We start from the raw sequence: 23,043 nt of genomic DNA on the forward strand, positions 1-23,043 counted from the left end.
TATCCAGAAAGAGTTTGAGAACCTTCAATTTAAAAAGAGATAAGTGACTTCTTTCTCTCTCTCTCTCTCTCTCTCTCTCTCTCTCTCTCTCTCTCTCTCTCTCTCTCATCTCTCTCTCTCAAAAAAAATCTCTGCATACACAAAGAAGTAAAATTTCTCTTCAGATTATAAAGTTTTTAAGCCTTTTGTTCTTTTCATTTTTATTAAATGTTAGGTTAATAAAGGCATCAATTGCTGCAACAGCCATGTCTTCTGTTACAAAATGCTATCTCCATCAAAGAGCAGGGTGTACAGCAGTGAATGTAATGGCCCTTGATCCCAGTATTCTGGAAAGCAACTGACCTTATTTAGCACATGTGGATATATATATATATATATATATATATATATATATATATATATAGTCATTTCTGCTTGCTCTCTCTCTCTCTCTCTCTCTGTCTCTCTCTCTGTCTCTCATAGTGAGCACATTATTTCACTTCCAAAGGCAGAAAAAGAATGTTAAGCCTAGAACAGACAGTGTGCCACTTTGACAGGAAGGCTGTTTTTAAGTTCAGAATGATCCACTTTCAGGTTTCTTTTGGACTATTAGATTTTAAAACATGCTTCCACTGAGACAAATAGAGGAAAGTCTTAAATGGGAAATAATAACAAAAACCAATTAAATAAATTGCCTTAATTGTAAGTGATGGAATAAAATCTATAAAAGCTTAAGCATGCTGAGTGGAGAAGGCTTTTCTTCCAGGAGACTCTCGGGATCACTCACATCACTCCCCACATGGTGTCTGTAAAGATACCCAGTGACCTCGCAAAGCTTTGTGATTGGCCTCTAGAAATAAAACAAGTCTGAACTATTAGGAGATACCAGTCCCATCATTTTTGAAGTTTTTGTGGGAAGAGATGCCTTATTTTCAAGGCCTCTGTGATTTCAGTTAAACAAATGAAACTATCCCCAGAGGGTCATAGCGAGAACGGAAGGCACCATTTCTGTTCCTCCCCCAGGGTTCTGATACTTTGCATTGCAGTTAGTTAGGCTGTTGTCACATGGTAGGAAGGAAGTGTGTGATTAACTCTTTCATATGTATTTTTTAAATCTAAACTACGACAAAGATGTCTGAGTGACTTGGCTTTGTCCGAGTGACAAGTCACCCTCTGAGGCCATGCCGTTGCTGGGGCATCAGGAGAGTCGTATAGTTGTGCTGTTTTGCTTCAATACCCGACTTCTAAAATGTATTTGCAAAGACTGAAGAGCAAGCATGGGGACCTGTGGTTCTGTAGCTGATTTTAAAGTTTCACAAGTGTACACCTTCTGAAGTATGATAACGTTTCCCCCTTTAAAAGGAAAAGGTCTTTTGTAAGCCTTTGGTATTTTTAAAGTAACTTCGCTAATTAAACACACACACACACACACACACACACACACACACACACACGAAAGAGAGAGAGAGAGAGAGAGAGAGAGAGAGAGAGAGAGAGAGAGAGAGAGAAGAGAGAGCTGGCAAATATAATTGAATNGAGAGAGAGAGAGAGAGAGAGAGAGAGAGAGAGAGAGAGAGAGAGAGAAGAGAGAGCTGGCAAATATAATTGAATTTCTCTAAAATATCAAGAAAATGGAATTTACAAGAAATTTATTACAATTATGCATCTAGATTGACTTAATTCTTATGCAATGTAAGTAATTTTTACCTAATACTAAGTTACATTCCATTTCAGATTTCCTATTTCAAAGGGTATCTCAGATTTCTAAGATGTTAAATCAAGTACCAAGCCATTTTTGTATATGTAATAAAAGTCTTACAAATTAAAATGGTAATCCTAAAAAAACCAAATGCATGAAAAATGTGGCCTGACTGTATAACAAAGGGGAGTTATGTGACTCTACGTGAGTGAGATCTTTCATCTTTGATTTACAGGTTGGAGTCCTCCCTAACTCAAACCACATTGTTCCATGTCTTTCATATCTTAGCCTCCCCTAAAACCTTGTTTTAATTAAGGTTTCTTTCAGATTTCGGAATAAAAGCATGACAATCTTCACTTATGGCTTTAATATATCCTTTGAGTTAAGAAAAATACATAAAAAAATCAATGTTCAAAAGCACTGTCAGATATTAAATATGCAAGGTATTCTACCTCACTGTCTTTAGGTGTTTTGAGTTATAAACTGAAATACAATTTTCAGAGGCAGGGGCTAACTTGTTTATATTTTACTTAGTAAGCTGTTTTTAATCTCAGAATTAAATGTCCTTTATTTTGAACCTTTGTTGGAAATACTACCTGTGCAAAGGTTAAGTTCTGTGTTAGTTTTCATGTGAAGGCACAATTCTTAGCTTAGCCCCATTCAAAAGGACTTCAGACCATTGTCATCTTCATTGACATGTTTCTAAGACCTGGGAATTCAGTGGCATCACTTAAACTATACCCTCTAAAATCGTTCCACAGCAGAAGATAACACGAGTGGGTTCACCCGAAAAGTAAACAAAATAAATAAAATACTCAAATCGCCTGAGTAATGGGGAGGTTGGGGTGAGTTTTCTAAAAGGGTGACAAGAAAGGCTGAGAAGGAAAGAGGAGAGAATGAGCGCCAGATAGAGCCACCCTTGAGAAGTTCTGTGCTGTGCAAGGGCTGCATGGCTCCCAAGAGATTCACTTCCAGAACCATTGTCCTCAAGGTGGCGCTGCATGGGGGTGGTGCGACCTCATTACCTGTCAAGACTGCAAGCTCATACACTGTGAGAACCTGAGACAGATGTAAATTTCCAGTAAAAGTAGACACAAAATACTGCCACATTGCCCGTAGTGTGCAAATTCCTTTTGAACTGTCAGATACACTGTAATATTTTTTTCCATCGAGAAAAAAAAGCCTCGTTGTTGCTGGGTGCTGGCGGTGCATTCCTTTGATCCTAGAACAGAGGCAGGAGGATCTCTGAGTTCCGAGCCAGCCTGGTCTACAGCATGAGTTCCAGGACAGCCAGGGCTACACAGGGAAACCATGGCTCCACCGCACCCCCCTCCCCCCTCAAAAAATAAAATAAAAGGGAAAAAGGAAAAAACGTCTTATCCCAGGTCCCTTCTGGACTTTTGCTAGGAGGGATTGAAGTGTATTAGAACAAAGGCAAAAAGTTCAAAACAAAATAAAAGTGTAACAAAGAGAAAAAAAAAACTCCCTACAACCCACAGCAATCTGTCTGTAATTCCCAGCGACTCACAGCTGAAAAGAAGTCCTGTAAACAATTTAAGTCTACTTGACAGTAAACTACACAGTAAGACACTGGTCAGAATGTCAGGAATGGGTACGTCTCAGGTTTTGCCCCAAATTTCACTGGCTGTCATAGCTTCTGAAATGAACACGATCGAATGCTGTATTGAAGGTTTCTAGCTCACACTTTGTATCTGGGAGTGGGTCATCAGCAGAAAAGCATGCTGGAAACAGTTTCTTCCAGTCCTGGTTACTGTAACTTTAGATACACAGTGGTTACATTTCAGGAATCTTTAATGCCCTTTCAAGTGCATCCAGAGAACCAGGGAAGCTGCTGTTCAGAATTTTGTGCCCAGTGTTTATGTTCCATCAAACTGTGCCACCCAGGCAGCAGACATGTCTGAGGGTGCTGGGGTTGTGTGTGGGGGGATACACAATGATGTCACACACAGGAAATATCGGGGGAGACTTGGCACTTCACAAGGCTGGCTCCTCTTCCATGGGCTCACCAGCAGTTCTGTAAAAATAAACAGGCAATCAGAATACGGCCCAAGAGTACACAATGGCATTGTAGACTTTCATGCACAATCAAAGCTGATTTTTCAGCTCTCTCCCGTGTTTATTTGTGTCATTCAGTTATCCATAAATAGAGTTTCTTTCCTAGGCAGTATAAACAAGTGTCAAGTGGAAAAACATTTTAGACCCAAGCAATCACTGGAAATGTTCCTGTTTATATTAAAACATGTCAGAATATTTTATAACTCTAGATTCCAAAATGTACATGTTTTGTGTCTTGGACAGTCCAATAATTTATTGAAAAAAATTAGCTATGATATCCTACTTTAGGAGTGATTGCAGTGATTTCTGGAACCATTTTTGCTAAGGCGAGTGAAAGATCCAGCTAGCAGCTTCTGGAGGAGGCTCATCCAGGCTCTGGGCTTTGCTTCTGTTCTTTCATAACTGGATTGGCCTTCTGCCGGAGGCATTTTAAATCAAATTCTGAATTTGATTAGCAAATTGCTGCTACAGACCTAACATTTTTATAAGAAACGCACTATGGTAGTATGTAAATCGTTTGTATTCGGCATCTTAAGTGGGGTGTTCTGCTCAGCTAAAAACCAAATCTAATTGCTTGAAAATTTATACTTGAGAGCTAACCTTAATTTACTAACACATTGAGAGCATTCTAAGGGAAACTTTTACAATGACTTTTAATTCAGTTAAAAGAACAAATTGTAGCAGGAATCCAAATACATTTGGCAGTTGGGTTGTCTAGGGAAGTTGGATTAGCGGGATTTGAGATGCTGAGATGACACGTTGAGTCTGAACTCCACAAGCTAATTTTAGTACTACAGTCTGTGAAACCCCAGTTTCAGGTATGAACCATGAAGAGCAAAGTATTCCTGACAAAGCTGGTGAACAGCAAAAACAGCAATCACAGCAAAGGAAAGTGCAGTCAACACCGGAATCCTTTGGACTCATCCCTTCATTATGTGTCATGCACATAACACTATGTCAAATGACACACAAATACAGTGCTATGCCTATGGCACCAGCAAGAATATAATTAGCACTCTGCAGCTCTCTAGGTGATAGGATAATAGGTAGGCAAATTGTGTTCTCTTGTCTACTCACTGGCTTTCTATAATGGATCACTTTCACATCAGGAAAACTTAGTAGGAGGGATGTGCAGTGATTACTGAGACAAGCTGGCTAGTTAGGCATGCTGGTTTTGCAGGCACAAAAGGAAAAGAGCCAAGATTTTAAGGAATCGTGAAATAACAGTGGTTCTTGGGCAATGTAGCATTCTTATTTTTAAATAAAAAAATTAAGAAAATAAGATACATTTTCCTTAGAATGGCAATCCAGACATTTTTAAACACATTTTTTTTTTTAGAAAACAAAGAGTAAAAATTACTCAGCATTATCTAAAACACCAAGTTCTAAAAAAATCCTTAAGTAGTCATTAAAAAAAGAAAAGAAAAAAAAATCGTTTCTTCAGAATGCCCAAGAATGTTCAACGTATAGAACCTGAGGATGTTTAGATGTGGTCTTTAAGTGAGAAAGACTATCAAGATGAGTCACAATTAGCATTTATCTCTATCTATACAGGCTAGTGCTTGAGAAAGAAAAAACCAAATTTAAAAAATATTTGAAAAAAATGATATATAAATATACAGACTTATTTCAATGTGTTAATTTGTGGATCAAAACTTGAAGAATAATCTAATCCCATTTCTAACCTAAAGCCACAGAGGGCTGATCTTTTCCCTGGATGAGTCCTAGACACCAGGACTCAGTGTGATTGGAATTCCATAGAAACGTCCCCCCTCACCAGAAATAAAAGATGCTTGCTGACTCTTGGTGGAGGAACATGCATTCTCCACAGGTCCAAAGGAGGCTTTGTAGATGTGAGCAGCCTTTTCACACTGCAATCTAATTACTGGCAAAAACTTCAGGAGTTCTCTCCTGAAGCCTAGAGATGTGTGAGTAGAATATAAAACTGTCTATTGGAAGAATCCTGTCCCTGGATACCTTTAAAATCATGTTCTACTAACTTCTTTATCAAAGATACTGTATTTATCACTGCCCATATTTTACTATGTCTGCATACATACAACTACCCCATCTCCCTTCTGTTACATCACCATGATAATACAGTACCTCACAAGTTAAAAACTGTCTTCACCTTCAGAGGGAATGCCCTGTGTTTAAGTCTTTACTCTGTCAATTTCTAAAACTTAACACTGAGTAACCCTGTCTCTTCACTCTCAAATCTCTTTTTAGAAAAAGGGTACTTACTTGTTTTGTCCTCAGGGCCCAGGGAAGCAAATGTGTTAAAGTAAGAGAACATGCCTTATAAACTGCTGAGCACAGAGCAATTGTTTCTTCTGCTCACAACCACCCTGTCTCAGCCTCCCTAGTGTTGAGATGGCAGGAATGTACCCTCACCCTATAGGTGTTATCTTTACCAAATCCTTGTCCCTAAACAACTATTTTATATGTTTGCTTTTTGAGCTTTAGCAACAATTAGCATGTGAGCTAGTGACAGATTGTCAGGCTTTTTATTTGTATGTTCCTTTGTTTTGCTGTGGTTTTGATTTCTGTTTTTTTGAGACAGGGGTTTCATGTAGCCCAGGGTAGCCTCAAATGTGTTATGCAGTTCAGGCTGGCCCCTGAGCCTCTGATTCCATGGCCTGAGTGCTGGAATTACAAATGTGTGCCACCATGCCTTGTCACAGTGACAGTGTTGAGAAGTGAAGCTTTGGAAATATGAGGGCTTTTCACCTTGGTCATCCACAGACATGCACATGCACAGTGTATCTCAACTAACAGTTATTCTCCTGGGTCCTATGGCCTATCCAGCCATAGGTTCCTGACCCTTTTAACTATGCTAGTTTTGAATTCTGTCTCATTGAGCAGACCTCAGATCCTTAGATCCTATCAGAAAGTGGTTGGCTGTTCCTATAACATTCATGTTTCCATATACCAGTGGGCATATCTTGTTAGGGTAGGCAGCAAGTCCTTGCCTCTTTGAATTTAAGTCCATTTTTCATGCAACAGTGTAGTTGGTTGATAGAGGTACCTCTACCTCTGGCAAGGTACAGAACAACGATGGGCTTTGATATTCAAGGAAGGAGTCCTTCATTCAGTCCAGCATCTCAGATTAAGAAATTTGCAAGGTAAAGAGAGGAAGGAAAGAGTAGTCTTGAGATCAGATGTAGTGAGTCTAAGTGCCCAGGGCTGTGTGGGCAGTGAGCACAGCACTGAACACCACAGACCACAAGTTCTGGCCCCTGGAGCGTGCAGCCTGCGGTCCTTCGTACAGTAATGAGTTCAATGTATGTAAATACATTTAATGTATGTAAAACCAGAATCCTACTGCTAGCTAGGTTTACATGCCTTCATTACTACTGAGCTGTGGCATACTTTAAAGTGGCCGTTCTCAACCTGTGGGCCGTGACCCTTTTTCACAGGGGTCACCTAAGACCATGAGAAAAATGCAGATATTTACATTATGATTCACTAGCAAAATTACAGTTACGAAGTAGCTTCAAAATAATGTTATGGCTGGGGGGTCATCACAACATTAGGAACTGTATTAAAGGGCAGCATTAGAAAAGTTGAGTACCACTTATTACAATTGCACAAACTCAGAAGACCCCAGTTTCTGGCAAAAGTACATGCTGTCGTCTCGTCTCTTCTGTCCTTTGCAACAGAATTGTGCTTCATGAATTCTATTTTCTTCCACTTCCACCTTTATTTTTCTTTGTTGTTTTCCTTCCCCAACAATTTAACACAAATAGGAGATATTCCATAAACCCTTTGAAATGTTTGGTGTCAGCAGGGCTGGTTTAACAGTTTTTTTTAAAGAGATATAACAATATAGCATTCTAAATTAAGACTAAAATCAGAACTTCAGCAAAGAACAAGTGTTCTGGAAATAGTCTCAATTTAAACTACCAGCCCACACATATCGCACAGGTATGTGAGAAAGATAGCAAGTTAAACAAGAAGGAAGGCCCAAGCAAGGAGGATTGAATCTCTCTTAAAAGTGGGAATAAAATACCCAGAGGAGGCAAAGAAAGAGAGAAAACTGGGTGAAAGAGGGTCAGGGAATGGGGGAGGGTGCAGGATCATGTGTGGGGAGAGACAGGAGAGAGAACCACAGAGACAGGAAAAGGACCAGAAATCTGCAGCTGCTGGGGTGTAGGGCACGATGGGCACTGATTTTCTATGAAGTGCTAGAGGCCTGGAGTGGAGTGGGGAGGTTCCTAGGAGTCAATGCTGGTGACCTTAGCCCATATACATAGCAGTGGGAATATGGAACCTGAAGAGGCCACCTCCTGTAGCCAGGCAGGACCCCCAGTAAAGGCATAAGGACACCAACCCACCAGCAAAAGTTTCAATCCAAAATTTGTCCTGTCTAAAAGAAATAGATGCAAGGACAATGATGGAAGAGAGACAGAAGGAATGGCCAACCAATGACTGGTACAACTTGAGACCTATCCCATTGGGCAAGCACCAGTCCCTGGATCTGGGTGTGAGGAGAAAGAGGGAAGTTGAATAATGGAGATAGGGTTTGCTTTTTGCAGAATGAAGTTGTAGAAAGGAAGGCAAGGCTATGTTTCTATTATTCACACTGCTGCATGGTACACTTCAAAACCATTGACATAAGTACATTTTACTTTCACCACAAAAAATAAAAATCATAGCAGTTTTATTCCTAATAGTCCATTATTGGAAGCAAGCCAAGTACCAATTCACAGGTAAGTGGATAAACAAATTAGGATATGTTAATATACTTGGTCTAATGTGCAGCTACAAATGGGAAGAATATTGATTGTCAAAGACATGGACAAATGTCAAAAATATTATTTTTAGTGGAGTGAGAGAAGCCAGATTACCAACTAGCATGTAGCATTTAAATGAAACTCCATTTAAATGAAATTTAAGAATAAGGAAAATGAGCAGATGGTGTTAAAGGGTGTTAAAAGGTTAAAGGGGGCTGACTGGCTGGGGAAGCAGTCAAGGCTGGGTAGAGTGATATACACATTCTCCATTGATCTTGCTGTGAGTGTTGTTTATATGAGAGTGGTATAGGTGACAATATCACCATTGGGCAATTAAACGATCACACGAAACATATAATTCAGTTACAAACTGTTAGGTTTCAAACCTGGGACAGACAGCTGCTCTCCACTGCCAGCTTCTCCCTCGATTCCTGGTCCCATTCAGTTACAGGGCCCTCCTGGCTGGCATGCCCTGACCCCTACTCTAAACTTCTCTAGCCCAGAAGCTGGGCTGGCCTCCTGGAAGCTGTTCTTCCCTATGTAATTCAGCCTTTGTGGTGACCTGGTTTTTTGGTCTACTCTGATTTGGGCCTCCTGGCCAGTGCACCTGGTTCCCTTCTCTTCCCTTTCCCCTTACCACTGTCCAAGGCGCAGGGTCATGTCCTCTCTGCACTCGTCCAGATGTTCCCGTCTCTGGCTATGCTTTCCCTTCTAGTCACAATAAACTTTCTTCTCCACCATTTTTAGAAGGCACATCCTTTCCTTTCTATTTTTTCTTTCTTTCTTTTTTTTCTCATTCTCTAAGTATACCAGATAGTTTTTGGAATACAGAGCATAATTCAAACAGAATAAAGTGTTAGGAGTGAGGTTTAAACTTCTAAGAGGGGTAAAATTACAGTAGAAGGTGGTCTTTCCTGTGCAGTGTGAGATGGAAGGCACTGAAGGACTTCAGCAACACAGACAGAGTTTGCTCTTACAGTTTTGTGTTTTAAATAACTTTCTTGTTAGTGCACAGAAAAAGGGTCAGAATGGAGACTTGAGAATAAGCAAAGTACTGGAAATATTTGGATAAGAATTAAGGTAGGTTGGAAAATGTGTTGGTAGTACAAATACAGAAAACAAAACAAAACACAAACTAAAACAAAGAAACCCCGAGTTATAGCCTCTATCTTAAATGTCACCCATGTAAGTCCTTTACCACAGAAAGTCTTGCTCAGTTGTAGTCAGAAGGACTGAGATGACTGAAGATAGGTTGCTACAGACTTTCAAGAGAAAGGAAGAAGCCACGGGCCAAAAAATGTAGACAGCCCCTTGAAGGGGGGGACAGGGGAAGGGAGGGACAGGATTATTTGGGATTTTTCCCAGGAACAACCAACCAACCAAACAAACAAACTAACTAACTAACAAGTGTGGGGAGGGGAACCTGCTGACACTGGCTAAAAGTGTGAAGCCAGCACCAAAATTAGACCTACTGAGTCTCCATCTTGTTCTAAATCATTAATCTTTTTGCAATTCTTATAGAAGCAGTAGAAAACTGCAAACTAACTTGGTATACTTGGCTGTGAGCACTTAGTTAGGCATGTATAAAATATTGAAATTGGGTGTCTAAAGAATGAGTGAACTCTAGGTTCTTCCCGCTCATTCTACACATCAGAGGACATCCTGTTATTACCTGTGTCACTTCCATCTTCCCTTCTGCCTTTAGATACAGTCCCAATAAATATGGCTCTTGAATTCCTTAAATATAACTCTCCATTCACAAATATATTTTATACAATAGCCTGCATTATATATCTTAGGTACGCTGTCTTTATGATTTAAGACTAATACAGAGTTGGGCTAGTCAACATGCTCACAAAATGGGGACTGCCAATTTAAACTAAGGAAAAAATATATATATTTGGAAAATGCAATATTTATTTGCTTCAGATGTCAGCAAATAGAAGGACTAGTGTTACTCAGGTACTAGTATAAAATGCTTTACTATTTTAAGGGTCTCTGTCCTCCAAATGACTTATTTATTTATACAGGAAATATTATATATGTAATATTTAGATACTTTTTGAGGTGGATTAGCTGACCACACATTAGGCAACAAAGTGAACTTACTACTAAGTGCTTATGCTTTGTTGATCTCCTGTTTTTAATAAAGCATAGTAGAACCCACAGATGTCTAGTTGTTGTCTAGATATTCTTACAGGTCACAAGATTATAAACAATCTTATTAGGGGAAAAACACATAGATTAAATCAAAAAAGAATTAAGAGGAAGGAAATGGTCAGATATAACCTTTGTTGGGAGTTTCCTACGTACCAGGTGTTGTGCTAACTTATTCACATACGTTCTTTAATCTCATGCTCATGTGAATCAGCTTCCCACTCCTAGAGCCAGGCCTTTCTCTTCCTCTAGAGGTGACAGCCAGAGTGAGCAGGAAGAAGAGATAGAACTCCAAGCTCTCGATGAATCCCAATATCCTCAGGGTTCTATTTCATTTTGTTTCCTGTCAATAACCTAAATGCTATTTTATAAAGGATGTAGACAGGACTCTAAAATTCAGAACTGGCACTGAATTTATTCCATGACATATTAGGGTAGGTTTTACTCCTGCTCCATAATTGTATAATGTACTGAAAACACATAACTGAGGCATCCCAAGAAGACAAGAAACGGGAGGGCATGTGCACAAATTTTTCCTCTTTTCACTAGGAAATTTCTAGATTTGAGCCCTTGTTTTGCGTAATGCTGTGTTGAACTAAGAAAACCAAAAGTGAAATGTATTTTGGAATGTTAGTCTATTTTAGATAAATTGGTTCTTAAAATAATGTGTCACAGAGTAAAACCAGAGAACTGCATAATTTGTCCCATGTCAACTCCTAGAAGCCTTAGAGAAATACTCCCAATGTCCAGGAAATTTGAAAGCCGTGTTTCTGTGTACATTAGATATGAACATGCATTAAACTGGCCTATGTGTTACATAAATCATCCTGTCCTCAGCTCTGTGGATGAGCTATTCAAAGTGAAGGGCTTAGATTTTAGTGAGTTCTCAGCTTATTGTACTGTATCTTCACAGAAAGATAGTTATTCCACACACTTCAAGCCTCTGAAGCAAACATTTCCTCATGCTGCAAAGATGATAGAAAGGAGCCAACAACTCTGGTGTAAGCCTCCTGTTTTACCAGAGGACAAGCCAGTACCCATCCCCCAGGTAAGCACCTCCACCCTGTCCACAGACCACCAATAATCCCTCAGTGCCCACTCAGGCTACTCCAAGACACACTCCCTGTCCTTGTCATCATATCTTGGCCCACAACTCTGGTGGAAGTCTTTTACCCCATCAGAGGCCAGGCCTGCTGCCTGGACCCCAGGTAGGTTGATTGCTGGTGGACTGCCCCTACTTCCTCAGTGCTTGCCAGCTCTCCTTTCATCATCACCACATGCCAGGCCCCAACTCTAGTAGAAGTATCCTTCAGGACCAAAGGATATGGCAGACACCAAAATTGCAGGTAGTCAGTCTACCTCAGCATTGTCCAAACTCTGTGCCAAGGCTACCACCACTGTCACACCCCTCTGCATCACTATGTCATGCCCCCACAACTCCTGCTGAGGACCTCTGGCTGAACCAGAGGCCACACCAGCTGCCAGAACTCCAGCCTCCAACTTGGGTAGAGACCTTCTACTCAACCAGAGGCCACTACTGCCAGAAGACCAGAGAGGAAACAGAAACCAGGTGGGGAAAAAACACCCATCCAATGAAGACAAGCTAAGAAATTTGCACCTAAACTTGTAATACCCAGATGCCTAGATATTAGTGTAAGAACATAATCAACAATGTCCTGAGCAATATGTCACCACCTGAGCCCATCTAGCCTACTACAGCAAACCCTGAATATTGCAACTCAGATGAAGCACAAAGAGACCTTGAAACCAACTTTATGAAGATAATAGAGGTCCTTAAAGGGGAAAACAAATAAATCTCTTGAAGAAACCCAAGAAAAATTAAACAAACAGTTGAAGGAAATGAATAAAACTGTTAAGACTGGATGATGAAAAAAAAAAAAACAGAAAAACTTAAGGAGTCCTGGAAATCTAGGTAAGAGAACAGGACCTTTGGATGAAAGAATCACCAACAAAATACAAGAGATGAAAGAGAAAGTCTCAGGCATTGAAGATATGATAGAAGAAATAAATACCTCAGTCAAAGAAAATGTTAAAGCTAAAAAATTTCTGACACAAAACATAAAGGAATCTGGTTTATCATGAAAAGGCCAAACCTAAGAATAATAGTAATATATAAGAAGATTCCTAGCTCAAAGACTCTGGAAATGAATTTTTAATGAAATCATTGAAGAAAAATTTCCTAACCTAAAAAGACATGCTTATAAAGTTTAAAGAAGCTTACTGAATACCAAGTAAATTGGAAAAGAAAAGAAATTTCCCTTGCCACAAAATATTCAAAGCACTAAAAACACAGAAAACAACAGCAACAACAAAAAATCATATTAAAATCTACAAGAAAAAAGGGCCAAGTAACATATAAAGGCAGACCTATTAGAATTATACCTGACTTCTCAATGGAGTCTCTAAAAGCCAGGAGGGTCTTGACAGATGTAGTGACTCTAAGAGGCCACCGATACAGGCCAGACTACTATACCCAGTAAAAGGTTCGACCACTATTGATGGAGAAAACAGGGAGTTTCATGATAAAGTCAAATTTAAATAATATTTATCCACAAATCCAGCCCTATAGAAGATATTAGAAGGAAAAGTAGTTAACTATACCCAAGAAAACACAGAAAATAAATAATTGCATACTAGCAAAACAAAAAAACAGACAGACACACAAACACCCACACTCTACCACCACTATCAACAACAAAATAATAGTAATTAGCAATCAGTGGTCATTGATATCTTTCAATATAAATGAACTCAATTCACCAATAAAAAGACACAGACTAACAGAATAGATACAAAAGCAAGATTTATCTTTCTGCTGTATTCAAGAAACACACTACAACATCAAAGATAGACATTACCTCAGAGTAAAAAGTTTAAAAGATATTTTCCAAGTAAATGAACCTAAAAACCTGGTGTAGGCATCCTAATATCTAACAAAATAGAGTTCAAACCAAAATTAATCCAAAAAGATGGGGCAAGACACTTCATAATTATCAAAGGAAGATTTACTAAGATGATCTTTCAGATTTTAACATCTATGCACCAAATGCAAAGTCATCCATGTTTGTAAAGGAAACACTACTAAAGCTTAAATCACACATTAATCCTACACACTGATAGTGGGAGACTTCACAAAGCAAGTCTCAACAGAGCCAATAAAACTGAAATCATGTCCTGTATCTTATCAGATAACCATGGATTGAAACTGAATTTCAACAACAGAAACACAGGAAGCCTACAAATTTATGGAAATGGAACAACTCCATACCGAATGATTGCTGGGTCAAGGCAGAAATAAAGAAAGAAATTAATAATTTCCTAGAATTCAATGAAATGAATACTGTAAAGTTATGGGACACAATGAAAATGGTGCTAAGATGAAAGTTCATAGCATTAAGTGCCTACATAAGGAAACTGAAGAGATCTAGCAAGAGTTGGAAAATACTAGCAACTCATCAACAAACTTGAGAGCTCTAGAACAAAAAGAAGCAAGTTCACCCAAGAGAAATAGCTGTAAATAATCAAACTGAAGGCTGAAATCACTAAAATAGAAACAAAAAGGACAATTAAAAAAAAATCAGTGAAATAGTTTGTCCCTTGAGAAAATCAACAAGGTAGACAAACCCTTAGCCAAACTAAGCAAAAGGTGGGGAGAAAATATCCAAAGAAAGAAAATTGGAAATAAAAAGGACATAATAAGAGACACCAAAGAGATACAAAGAATCATTGGGTCACACTTTAAAAACTAATACTTGACAAAATTGGAAAATCTAAAAGAAATGAATAATTTTCTTTATAGATGCCACTTACCAAAGTTATATCAAGATAAAATAAAAATGTAAATAGACCTTTAACTCCTAAGGAAATAAAAGCAGTCATCAAAAGTCTCCACCACAATGCCCCCCACCCCCCAAAATTCCAAGGACAGATAAAATTAGGATAAAATTCTACCAGGCTTTCCAAGAAGAGTTAATGCCAATATTCCTCAAATTATTTTACAAATAGAAACATATAACATTCATTTTATGAGGTTATGGTGGTAATCCTGATACCAAAACCACACAAAGGTTCAACAAAGAAAGAGAATTACAGACCAATTTCCATCATGAAGATAGATGCAAAATACTCAATAAATACTCTCAAACAGAATCCAAGAACATATCAAAAAGTCATCCACTATGACCAAGTAGGCTTCATTCCAGACATTCGAGGACTGTTCAATTTGCACAAATGAGTCAATAAAATCAAACATAAACAAACTGAAAGAAAAATACACAGCCATCTCATTAGATGCTCAAAAAGCTTTTGACATAACCCAACACTCCATGATAAAAGTCTCGGGAAGACTAGGGACCTAAGGAACATAGCTAAATATAATAAAGGCCATATATAGCAAGCCTACAGACAACATCAAATTAGACGGAGAGAAACTCAAAGCAATTCGATTAAAATTAGGAACAAAATGAGGCTGGCCACTCCCTTCATATCTATTCAATATACCACTTGAAATTTTAGCTAGAGCAGTAAGACAACTAAAGGAGATCAAGGGATACAAATTGAAATGTAAGAAGTCAAAGTATTGCTTTTGCCAATACTATGTGGTTTTTATATTCACAGAGGATACGATAGTACACATAGGTCACCCCAAAAATACTACAAGCAAATTCCTACAGTTGATAAACATCTTCAATGAAGTGACTGGATACAAAATTAACTAAAAAGAAAGAAAAAAATAATCAATAGCCCTCATATATACAAATGGCAGATTGAATGAGAAAGAAATCAGGGAAACAACACCCTTCACAATAGCCACAAATAATGTAAAATATCTTTGGGTAACTGTAACACAATAAGTGAAAGGCTTGTATGACAATAAAACTTCAATTCTTTTAAGGAAAACAATGAAAAACATATCAGAAGATGGAAAGTGTTCCCACATTTAAAGATCAGTACAATTACCATGGCAAAAATGGCCATATTATGAAAAGCAATCTACAGATTCAATGCAATTCCCACCAAAATTCTAACACAATTCTTTACAGATCTTTATAGAATAAGTCTCAACTTCTTATGTAAAAACAAACAAACAAACAAACAAATCCAGGACAGTTACAACAGTCTCATGCAATAAGAGAACATCTAGAGCTATCATCAATCCTGATTTCAAGCTGCAGTATAGAGCTATGGTAATAAAAACCACATAGTATTGGCAAAAGCAACAACAGAAACCAGCCAGGTTGCTCAATGGAATCATAGTGAGGATTCAGATATAAATTCAGACATCTAGGGATACATGATTTTTGATAAAGAAGTCAGAAATACACAGTGGAAAAACTGAACTATCTTCAAAAATGGTTCTGGTCTAACTGGATGTCTGCATGTAGAAGAATACAGATTGATCCATATCTATGATCCTACACAAAGCTCTATTCCAAGTGGATCAGAGACCTGAACATAAAACCAGATACACTGAAACTAATAAAAAGGAAAGTAGGAAATTAATTTGAACATACTGGCACAGGAGACAACTTCCTAAACAGAACACCAATAGCACAGACACTGAGAACAAGAATCAATAAATGGACCTCATAAAACTGAAAAGCTTAAATTGAAGGAATCCATCAATAGGACAAAACTTCAGCCTAAAGAATGGGAAAAGATTTTCATCAATCCTATATCAGATCCAAAATATATTTAAAAAACTCAAAAACTAGACATCAATAAACCAAATTATCTAATTAAAAATTGAGTAGAGATCCAAACATAAAATTCTCAATAGAGATATTGGAAATAATAAGAAGTGTTTAACATCCTTAGCAACTAGGGAGATACAAATCAAAACTTCTTTGAGATTCCATATTATAACAGGTAGGATAAAAAAAAACACAAATGACAGGTCATGCTGGATATGATGTGGAGCAAGGAAAACACTCCTCCATTCCTGGTGAGAGTGCAAACTTATATAGATACTATGGAAATAAATATGGTGGTTCTCAGAAAATTTGGAATCAACCTACTTCAAATCCTAGCTATACCACTCTTGAGCACATACCCAAAGGACAGGCCATCCTACCACAAGGACACTTCCTCAACTGTGTTCATTGAAGCTTTATTCATGACAGCCAGAAACTGGAATCACCATAGTTGTTCTTCAACTGAAGAATGGATAAAGAAAATGTGGTACATTTATATAATGAAGTATTACTCAGCTGTTAAAATGATGACATCAGGAAATCTGTAGGCAAATGGACAAAACTAGAAAATGTCCTTATGAGTGAGGTGACCCAGACCCAGAAAGACAAACATTACCATGTACTCACTTATAAGAGAAAATTAGCTGTAAGGTAAATGATCATGCTACAATCCACAGACCTAGAGAGGCTAAGTAACAAGGACTTTTCAAGTTGGCATGACATGAATCTCCCTGGGAAGTGGAAATAATAGATATTGGGGGGCACATAGGGGGTTGATGGGGATGGGACAAGAGCGATCCAGTGGGAGAAGGCTTGGGGGAAGGAGGAGGGAGAGTACTTAAAGAGGCAACAGGATTTGGTGCAGTGTAGTGCAGTGGAAACTCCCCGGAACCTACAAAAGTGACCTAGCAAGGCATCATAGTGCTGTGAGATACAGAGCATTAGCTGACTATCTTCTACAACCAGGCAAGGCTCCCAGAAGTGGGATTGGGACACCAACCCAGCCACAAAACCTTAGACCTACAAATTGTCCTGCCAGCAAGGTGTCCTGGGGTTATGTTGGCACAGAACTTGTAGCCAACCAATGACTGGTACAACTTCAGGTCCACCCCATGAGAAGAATCCTACTCCTTATACTGCCTCAGATGGCTCAGAGAGCCAGGATAGAAAGAAACATGGCTGCCAAAAAAAAGTCAATGAAATGATTTCCAATGATATTCAGTATACTTCAAGATCAGTGCCTAGCCCAATTGTCATCAGAGGGGCATCATGCAGCAACTGATGGGAACAGATGCAGAGACCCACAGCCAAACACTATGTAGAGCTCTGGGAACCAACCCTGCTGCCCTCCCAGAAGAGGGAGGAGGGTGTACTATCAAAGCTAGAGGGGCTAAAGACTTCAGGAGAACAAGACCCACAGAATCAACTAAGCAGGAATCATATGGGCTTAATAAAGAGCCAGAAAGAAGCAACAAACATGGACCCTGTATGGGTCTGATCTAGGTTCTTGGCACATATCTTATGGTTGTGCAGTTTGGTGTTCTTGCGGGAGTCCTAACAGTGGAAGTTGGGGTTATCGGTATCTGTGACTCATTTGCCTTAGCCTGTGACCCTTTTCTTCCTAGTGGGTGTCCTTGTCCAGCCTTGGTATGAATGAGTGTTTATGCCTAGTTTCAATGTAACCTATTATGCTGTATTCAGTGATATCGATGATATCCCTGGGAGGCCTGATTTTTTTTTAAGAGAAATGAGTAGATTTGGAGGAGAAAGGAGGTGGGGCAAGATACTGGGAGGAATGGAGGGAGGGGAAATGGCAGTCAGGATATAACATATGAGAGGAAAATAGAAAGATCCACTTATTTCTCTCTCTCTCTCTCTCTCTCTCTCTCTCTCTCTCTCTCTCTCTGTGCAGGGGCTGTAGAAACTACCTCAGAGTATGGATATGAGAGAGAAAGACCACTTAAAAGTCACTTTTAAAGGCAGTCCTAACAGATCAAGACTTGGTTATTTGACAGAAACATTTAAAGCCAGCAAAGCCCTGAAAAGATGTAGCAAGTTCTCAAAGAGCACACGTGTCAAGCCACAACATCCCTCCCAGAAAAGCTATCAAACCGAAGGAGAAATAAAATTTTAAGTTTTTCAGGGCAGAAAAAGATGATACAAAGGCTTGAAACTACCTCTTTCATGAGAAAGATAACCAAATGTGGAAAATTAAGTGATTTTTCACTGGCACAACAGACTAAGTTCAGATAATTGAACATGACTCGCAACAGCTCAGACTTTCATGTGAACATCTAGCTTTCACTTTTTGTTTCCAGCTGAAAAAGGAAAATGACTAGGCCAAGAATTCTGGAGTGCCAACATGCTCCTAACACTTAATAGCTGGTCATCCTGAAGTCACTAGGGGCAGACCGACCTTTCCTCTAGGATAAAGTTGAAGGCTGCTTCTAACTTTCTTAAAGTCAAAGCATCAAAACCCAAACAGCTACCAAAGCATAGCACAGATCTTTCAGGCATGTCTTCTTGGCAAACGAGAGCTAACACTCAGCACAACCTGCCTCAATCAAGCCGGGCCTTTTATTTTTTCTTTGACTCCCTCTCATGCACAGGATCTGAGCCTTGTTTTCCACTCTCTACTGACCCGCCCATCATTCCCTTCCCATTTAAGTCCTTGGCCACCTAAAAAGGACACATGACAGCTGTGTATCTGGGAACTATTCCTCGCATGAGCTCCCACTGGCCAGTTTCCCCTAATACTATATTTTTCAAGGCCCATAAGTGTGGTCGTAAAGATGAAATGGGTCACCCCACCCCCATTCAAGAAAATGAAGAGAAAATACTTAAAATGGTTCTTAGCCAGGAGCATTTTATCCCTTATTCACTAGTGGTAAATGAGTCAGATATGAGTTGGCCAAGAAAAGGGCCGCCTTACCCAGAATCTGAGTTTGAAATGAGTCATCTCACTCCAAACACCAATATATCGTCCAAAATAACTGGCAAGAATTTCCTATAAAAAGAATTTGCCTTTGCTCTTTTCCATCCATTTAATTTTGATTTTTTTTTCTAATTTTTCAATTTCCTGTGTGATCACAATATTGCATTCACAACAAAAGCCCAGGGGCATTTCCTTTATCTTTGCCTGCTGAGCAGGAAGACAATTCTGATAGCAATCCTTGGTCAGTCACTCCATCCCCCACCCCACCCCCATCTCTCCATCATCTCTTCCATGTGGGTCATACACAAATTAACTGAAACACACGATCTGGTTCTAGGAGATTTTTTTTCCTGCTCCTTTGTTGAATGAAATACAAAAACATAAGTCAAACCATTTTCCCCCTCACAGGAAAAGAAAATTCACAATTGGTATACTCTGTCTCAAAAGAATAAACAAACATGAAACTGGGCTTCCCCTCTGCCTTCCTGCTCATCATGACACTGGTACTCCCTACATGCCATCAGTGGAAGATTAGAGTCACTGTGGACCAAAGCTTGGTTCATTCTTATAGATTATCAGAGCCAAGCATGTGATTTACCACAGAAGAAGCAAATATGCTTGTAGAGGCAACTCCTGCCAACGTGCCAAGGTTTTTATATTGCTTGGGGTTCACAACATCTCATGTTATTGTTAATTATTCCAAGCTCTGCAATTTCATGGGCAGAAATACTTAGAATTCACTTCACCCAGGGTGGAATTCGCCTCATTTTTCTGTATTAAATGGCTTCTAAAGAATAGCTTCGCTCTTTTATAACCAACACTAACAGATGTTAGTTTCCTCAGTTTTATGGCCCTCAGATGACAGACAACTAACTGGTTTTGGCCTTGGGAATAATTGCAACACCTTTGGATTATGAACTTGGTTCAGTTCTTAGCTGGAAACAGCAGGGAGCTAGTTCATAATATCAAAAATGTAAAATACGTTTTCCCTTTCTCCAGATACTGCAAGAGAATGCCTTCTAATTCAGCAACACATCAATGCTCCCCACACTGAGAGTCTCCTCTTAAAGTGCTTATAGCAAGAGAAAACACAGACATACAAGTGAAATCTCTTATTCAATTTATCAACTATTTGGGCCCAAACAAGATGTTAAATCCATTATACTTAGAGTACCCAGTGACGGTAAGGAATCCAGACTGTTCACACTGGTGCATTTGGGGAGTGACAGGCTCCATGTAATTAGCAGTGCTGTTAACTGGTAGAAGGAGTTGGAGTTCCTTCTCAGCTTAAATGTGAGTGTGAGCCTCAGAGTTTCTTCTGTGTCTTGCCTGAAACATGTCCTGAGAAAGGATGTCACCTTGCAATCAGCTGTGGAAAACACCAGTATGGCTTATCTCGTGCAGTACACTGGGCAACTTACATTGTAAGGAAGTATTGAGTGAAGTGTGGTCACCATGATAAGAGAATGGGTAGGAAAATATTACCAACTCACCATGATTTCTTTAAAAGTAAATAAGTAAGTAAACAAGTAAACACCCTGATTTATTATCAATAAGTGTTTGATGTAAATCTATTTTATATCTCTTAAAAAGACAATGTGAAAGAACCCAGATGCCCCTCAACAGAGGAATGGATACAAAAAATGTGGTACATTTACACAATGGAGTACTACTCAGCTATTAAAAAGAATAAATTCTGCTTGTGGACGTTGTACATCGTGGTGCGCACTAGGCTCCGCACCACGATGTACAACGTCCACAAGCAGATTATGAACTAACCAGTACCCCAGAGCTCTTGACTCTAGCTGCATATGTATCAAAAGATGGCCTATTCGCCATCACTGGAACTGCTTGTGGACGTTGTACATCGTGGTGCGCACTAGGCTCCGCACCACGATGTACAACGTCCACAAGCAGATTATGAACTAACCAGTACCCCAGAGCTCTTGACTCTAGCTGCATATGTATCAAAAGATGGCCTATTCGCCATCACTGGAACTGCTTGTGGACGTTGTACATCGTGGTGCGCACTAGGCTCCGCACCACGATGTACAACGTCCACAAGCAGATTATGAACTAACCAGTACCCCAGAGCTCTTGACTCTAGCTGCATATGTATCAAAAGATGGCCTATTCGCCATCACTGGAAAGAGAGGCCCATTGGACTTGCAAACTTTATATGCCCCAGTACAGGGGAACGCCAGGGCCAAAAAGTGGGAGTGGGTGGGTAGGGGAGTGGGGGGGGTGTATTGGGAACTTTTTGGATAGTATTAGAAATGTAAATGAGGAAAATACCTAATAAAAAATAAAAATTAAAGTAAACAAGTAAGCTGTACATGACCCCCAATCTATGTACATAGGAAAAGAAATTAAGAACATTGTCCTCTTACAGAATAAAACCAGGCTCAGTTCTCCTTCATTAGCATCCCCATCTCCTTGACAAACATCTTCCATCTCTATCCTTATGGACCTCAAGGAGACTCACATATGTATAAAATGGCTGGCCCTTGACTAACATCACACACAGCTTCTGCCTTCCTGTGTTCCCTTTGTTATAGCAGAAATTTCAAATGTTGAGAGAAAGAAAGGGAACATCTGGGAAAACAGAGATAAGGAGGAGGAGTTAGGTCCCCAGGCAACTCTTTCCACAGTGGTCTGCACTAAATTATCCAACAAGGAGTGATATTTCTCACTCTCGATCTCAGCGCCTTTCTCTGGGAACCATGTCTGGGGAACCACGTCCTCCAGGTTTGTTTTCCCAGGAAGAACGAAACAGTTGAACTCGCCACAGCCTGTATCATACACTCTGCCATCTGTGGCTTTGGAGAGAACAGGTAGAGGAAGCAGAAAGAAAGTTCCAGAATGCCAGCAATGAGTCTGGACATCACTGACCACCTCATTCCCTCATGCTGGATCCATACCTGCCATCTTCCTGAGCAAATGGCTGTTCCACATCTACCGTCAGGGAGGCTAGTGCAGAAACGGTCTCTGTCTCCTCTTGCAGCTGAGAAGCAGGCAGAGCACCGCCCCTTGCAGCAGCCACCATCTTGATCGACTTCCAATACTTGCCTAGAAAAAAAATCACATATTTTTGTAGAAACTTTAGTTAGATAATAATCACAATATGATTACAGGTTCAAGTCCTTTCATTATTGCGCTATAATTTGGTTTTTGAACTGCTGTGATTAAGTCCTTTTCAGGGGATCTAAGAAGGACAAGTGGTGAAGTACTCACATTCCTAAGCCAAGATCTGTGCCTTGCTTGGGAAACAAGAAAGAAAGGAAGAATCCATGGCCCAATGAACTTGTTAGCAGAATGACAGCTGTCCCTACAACTAAATAAGACTCTAGGCATCACTCCCTTTGGGAAACCCTCAAGAGACCTGGAAGTAGGATTTCTCCTGGAGAAAAATGAACAAAATAGTCATGTTAAAAATTGCTACTTTAAAAACCTTTAAAAAAAGGTTAATGAACAATTAACTTTTTTTTTTTTTTAAATGAAATGGGAATACCATAGAAAAAGAAAAACCCAGAGATGCTAGCTGAATTGAACGGCACCTTTGCCAGAACAATCAAGTCTGTTAGTCCTGGATGTTCTTTCCTTCTCAACCTCAGGGCGTGTACTAGAACAATAATTCATCTAAAACTTTATTATATGTTCTCGCTGATGTTGGAATTCTCTCTCTCTCTCTCTCTCTCTCTCTCTCTCTCTCTCTCTCTCTCTCTCTCCTTCCTCCCTCCCTCCCTC

At 39.5% G+C, this 23,043-nt stretch overlaps 1 protein-coding gene across 11 annotated transcripts in view; it reads right to left on the bottom strand.

Moving 5' to 3' along the window:
- Positions 1–1,530: 1,530 nt before the first annotated feature.
- The window catches only part of Hdac9 (histone deacetylase 9), an 832,694-nt gene continuing 811,181 nt past the window's right edge, over positions 1,531–23,043 (bottom strand). For all 11 annotated transcript variants that reach the window (XM_029484907.1, XM_029484903.1, XM_029484900.1 and 8 more), the window contains 2 exons: positions 22,218–22,365; positions 1,531–3,713 (listed from right to left, as the gene is read on the bottom strand). In XM_029484907.1, coding sequence (XP_029340767.1) covers positions 3,674–3,713; positions 22,218–22,365 — 188 coding nt within the window. In that variant the 3' untranslated portion in view covers positions 1,531–3,673. The remainder of the gene's footprint in view (positions 3,714–22,217; positions 22,366–23,043) is intronic.

The sequence above is a fragment of the Mus caroli genome, chromosome 12 (genome assembly GCF_900094665.2).
Source record: "Mus caroli chromosome 12, CAROLI_EIJ_v1.1, whole genome shotgun sequence".
NCBI lineage: Eukaryota > Metazoa > Chordata > Mammalia > Rodentia > Muridae > Mus > Mus caroli.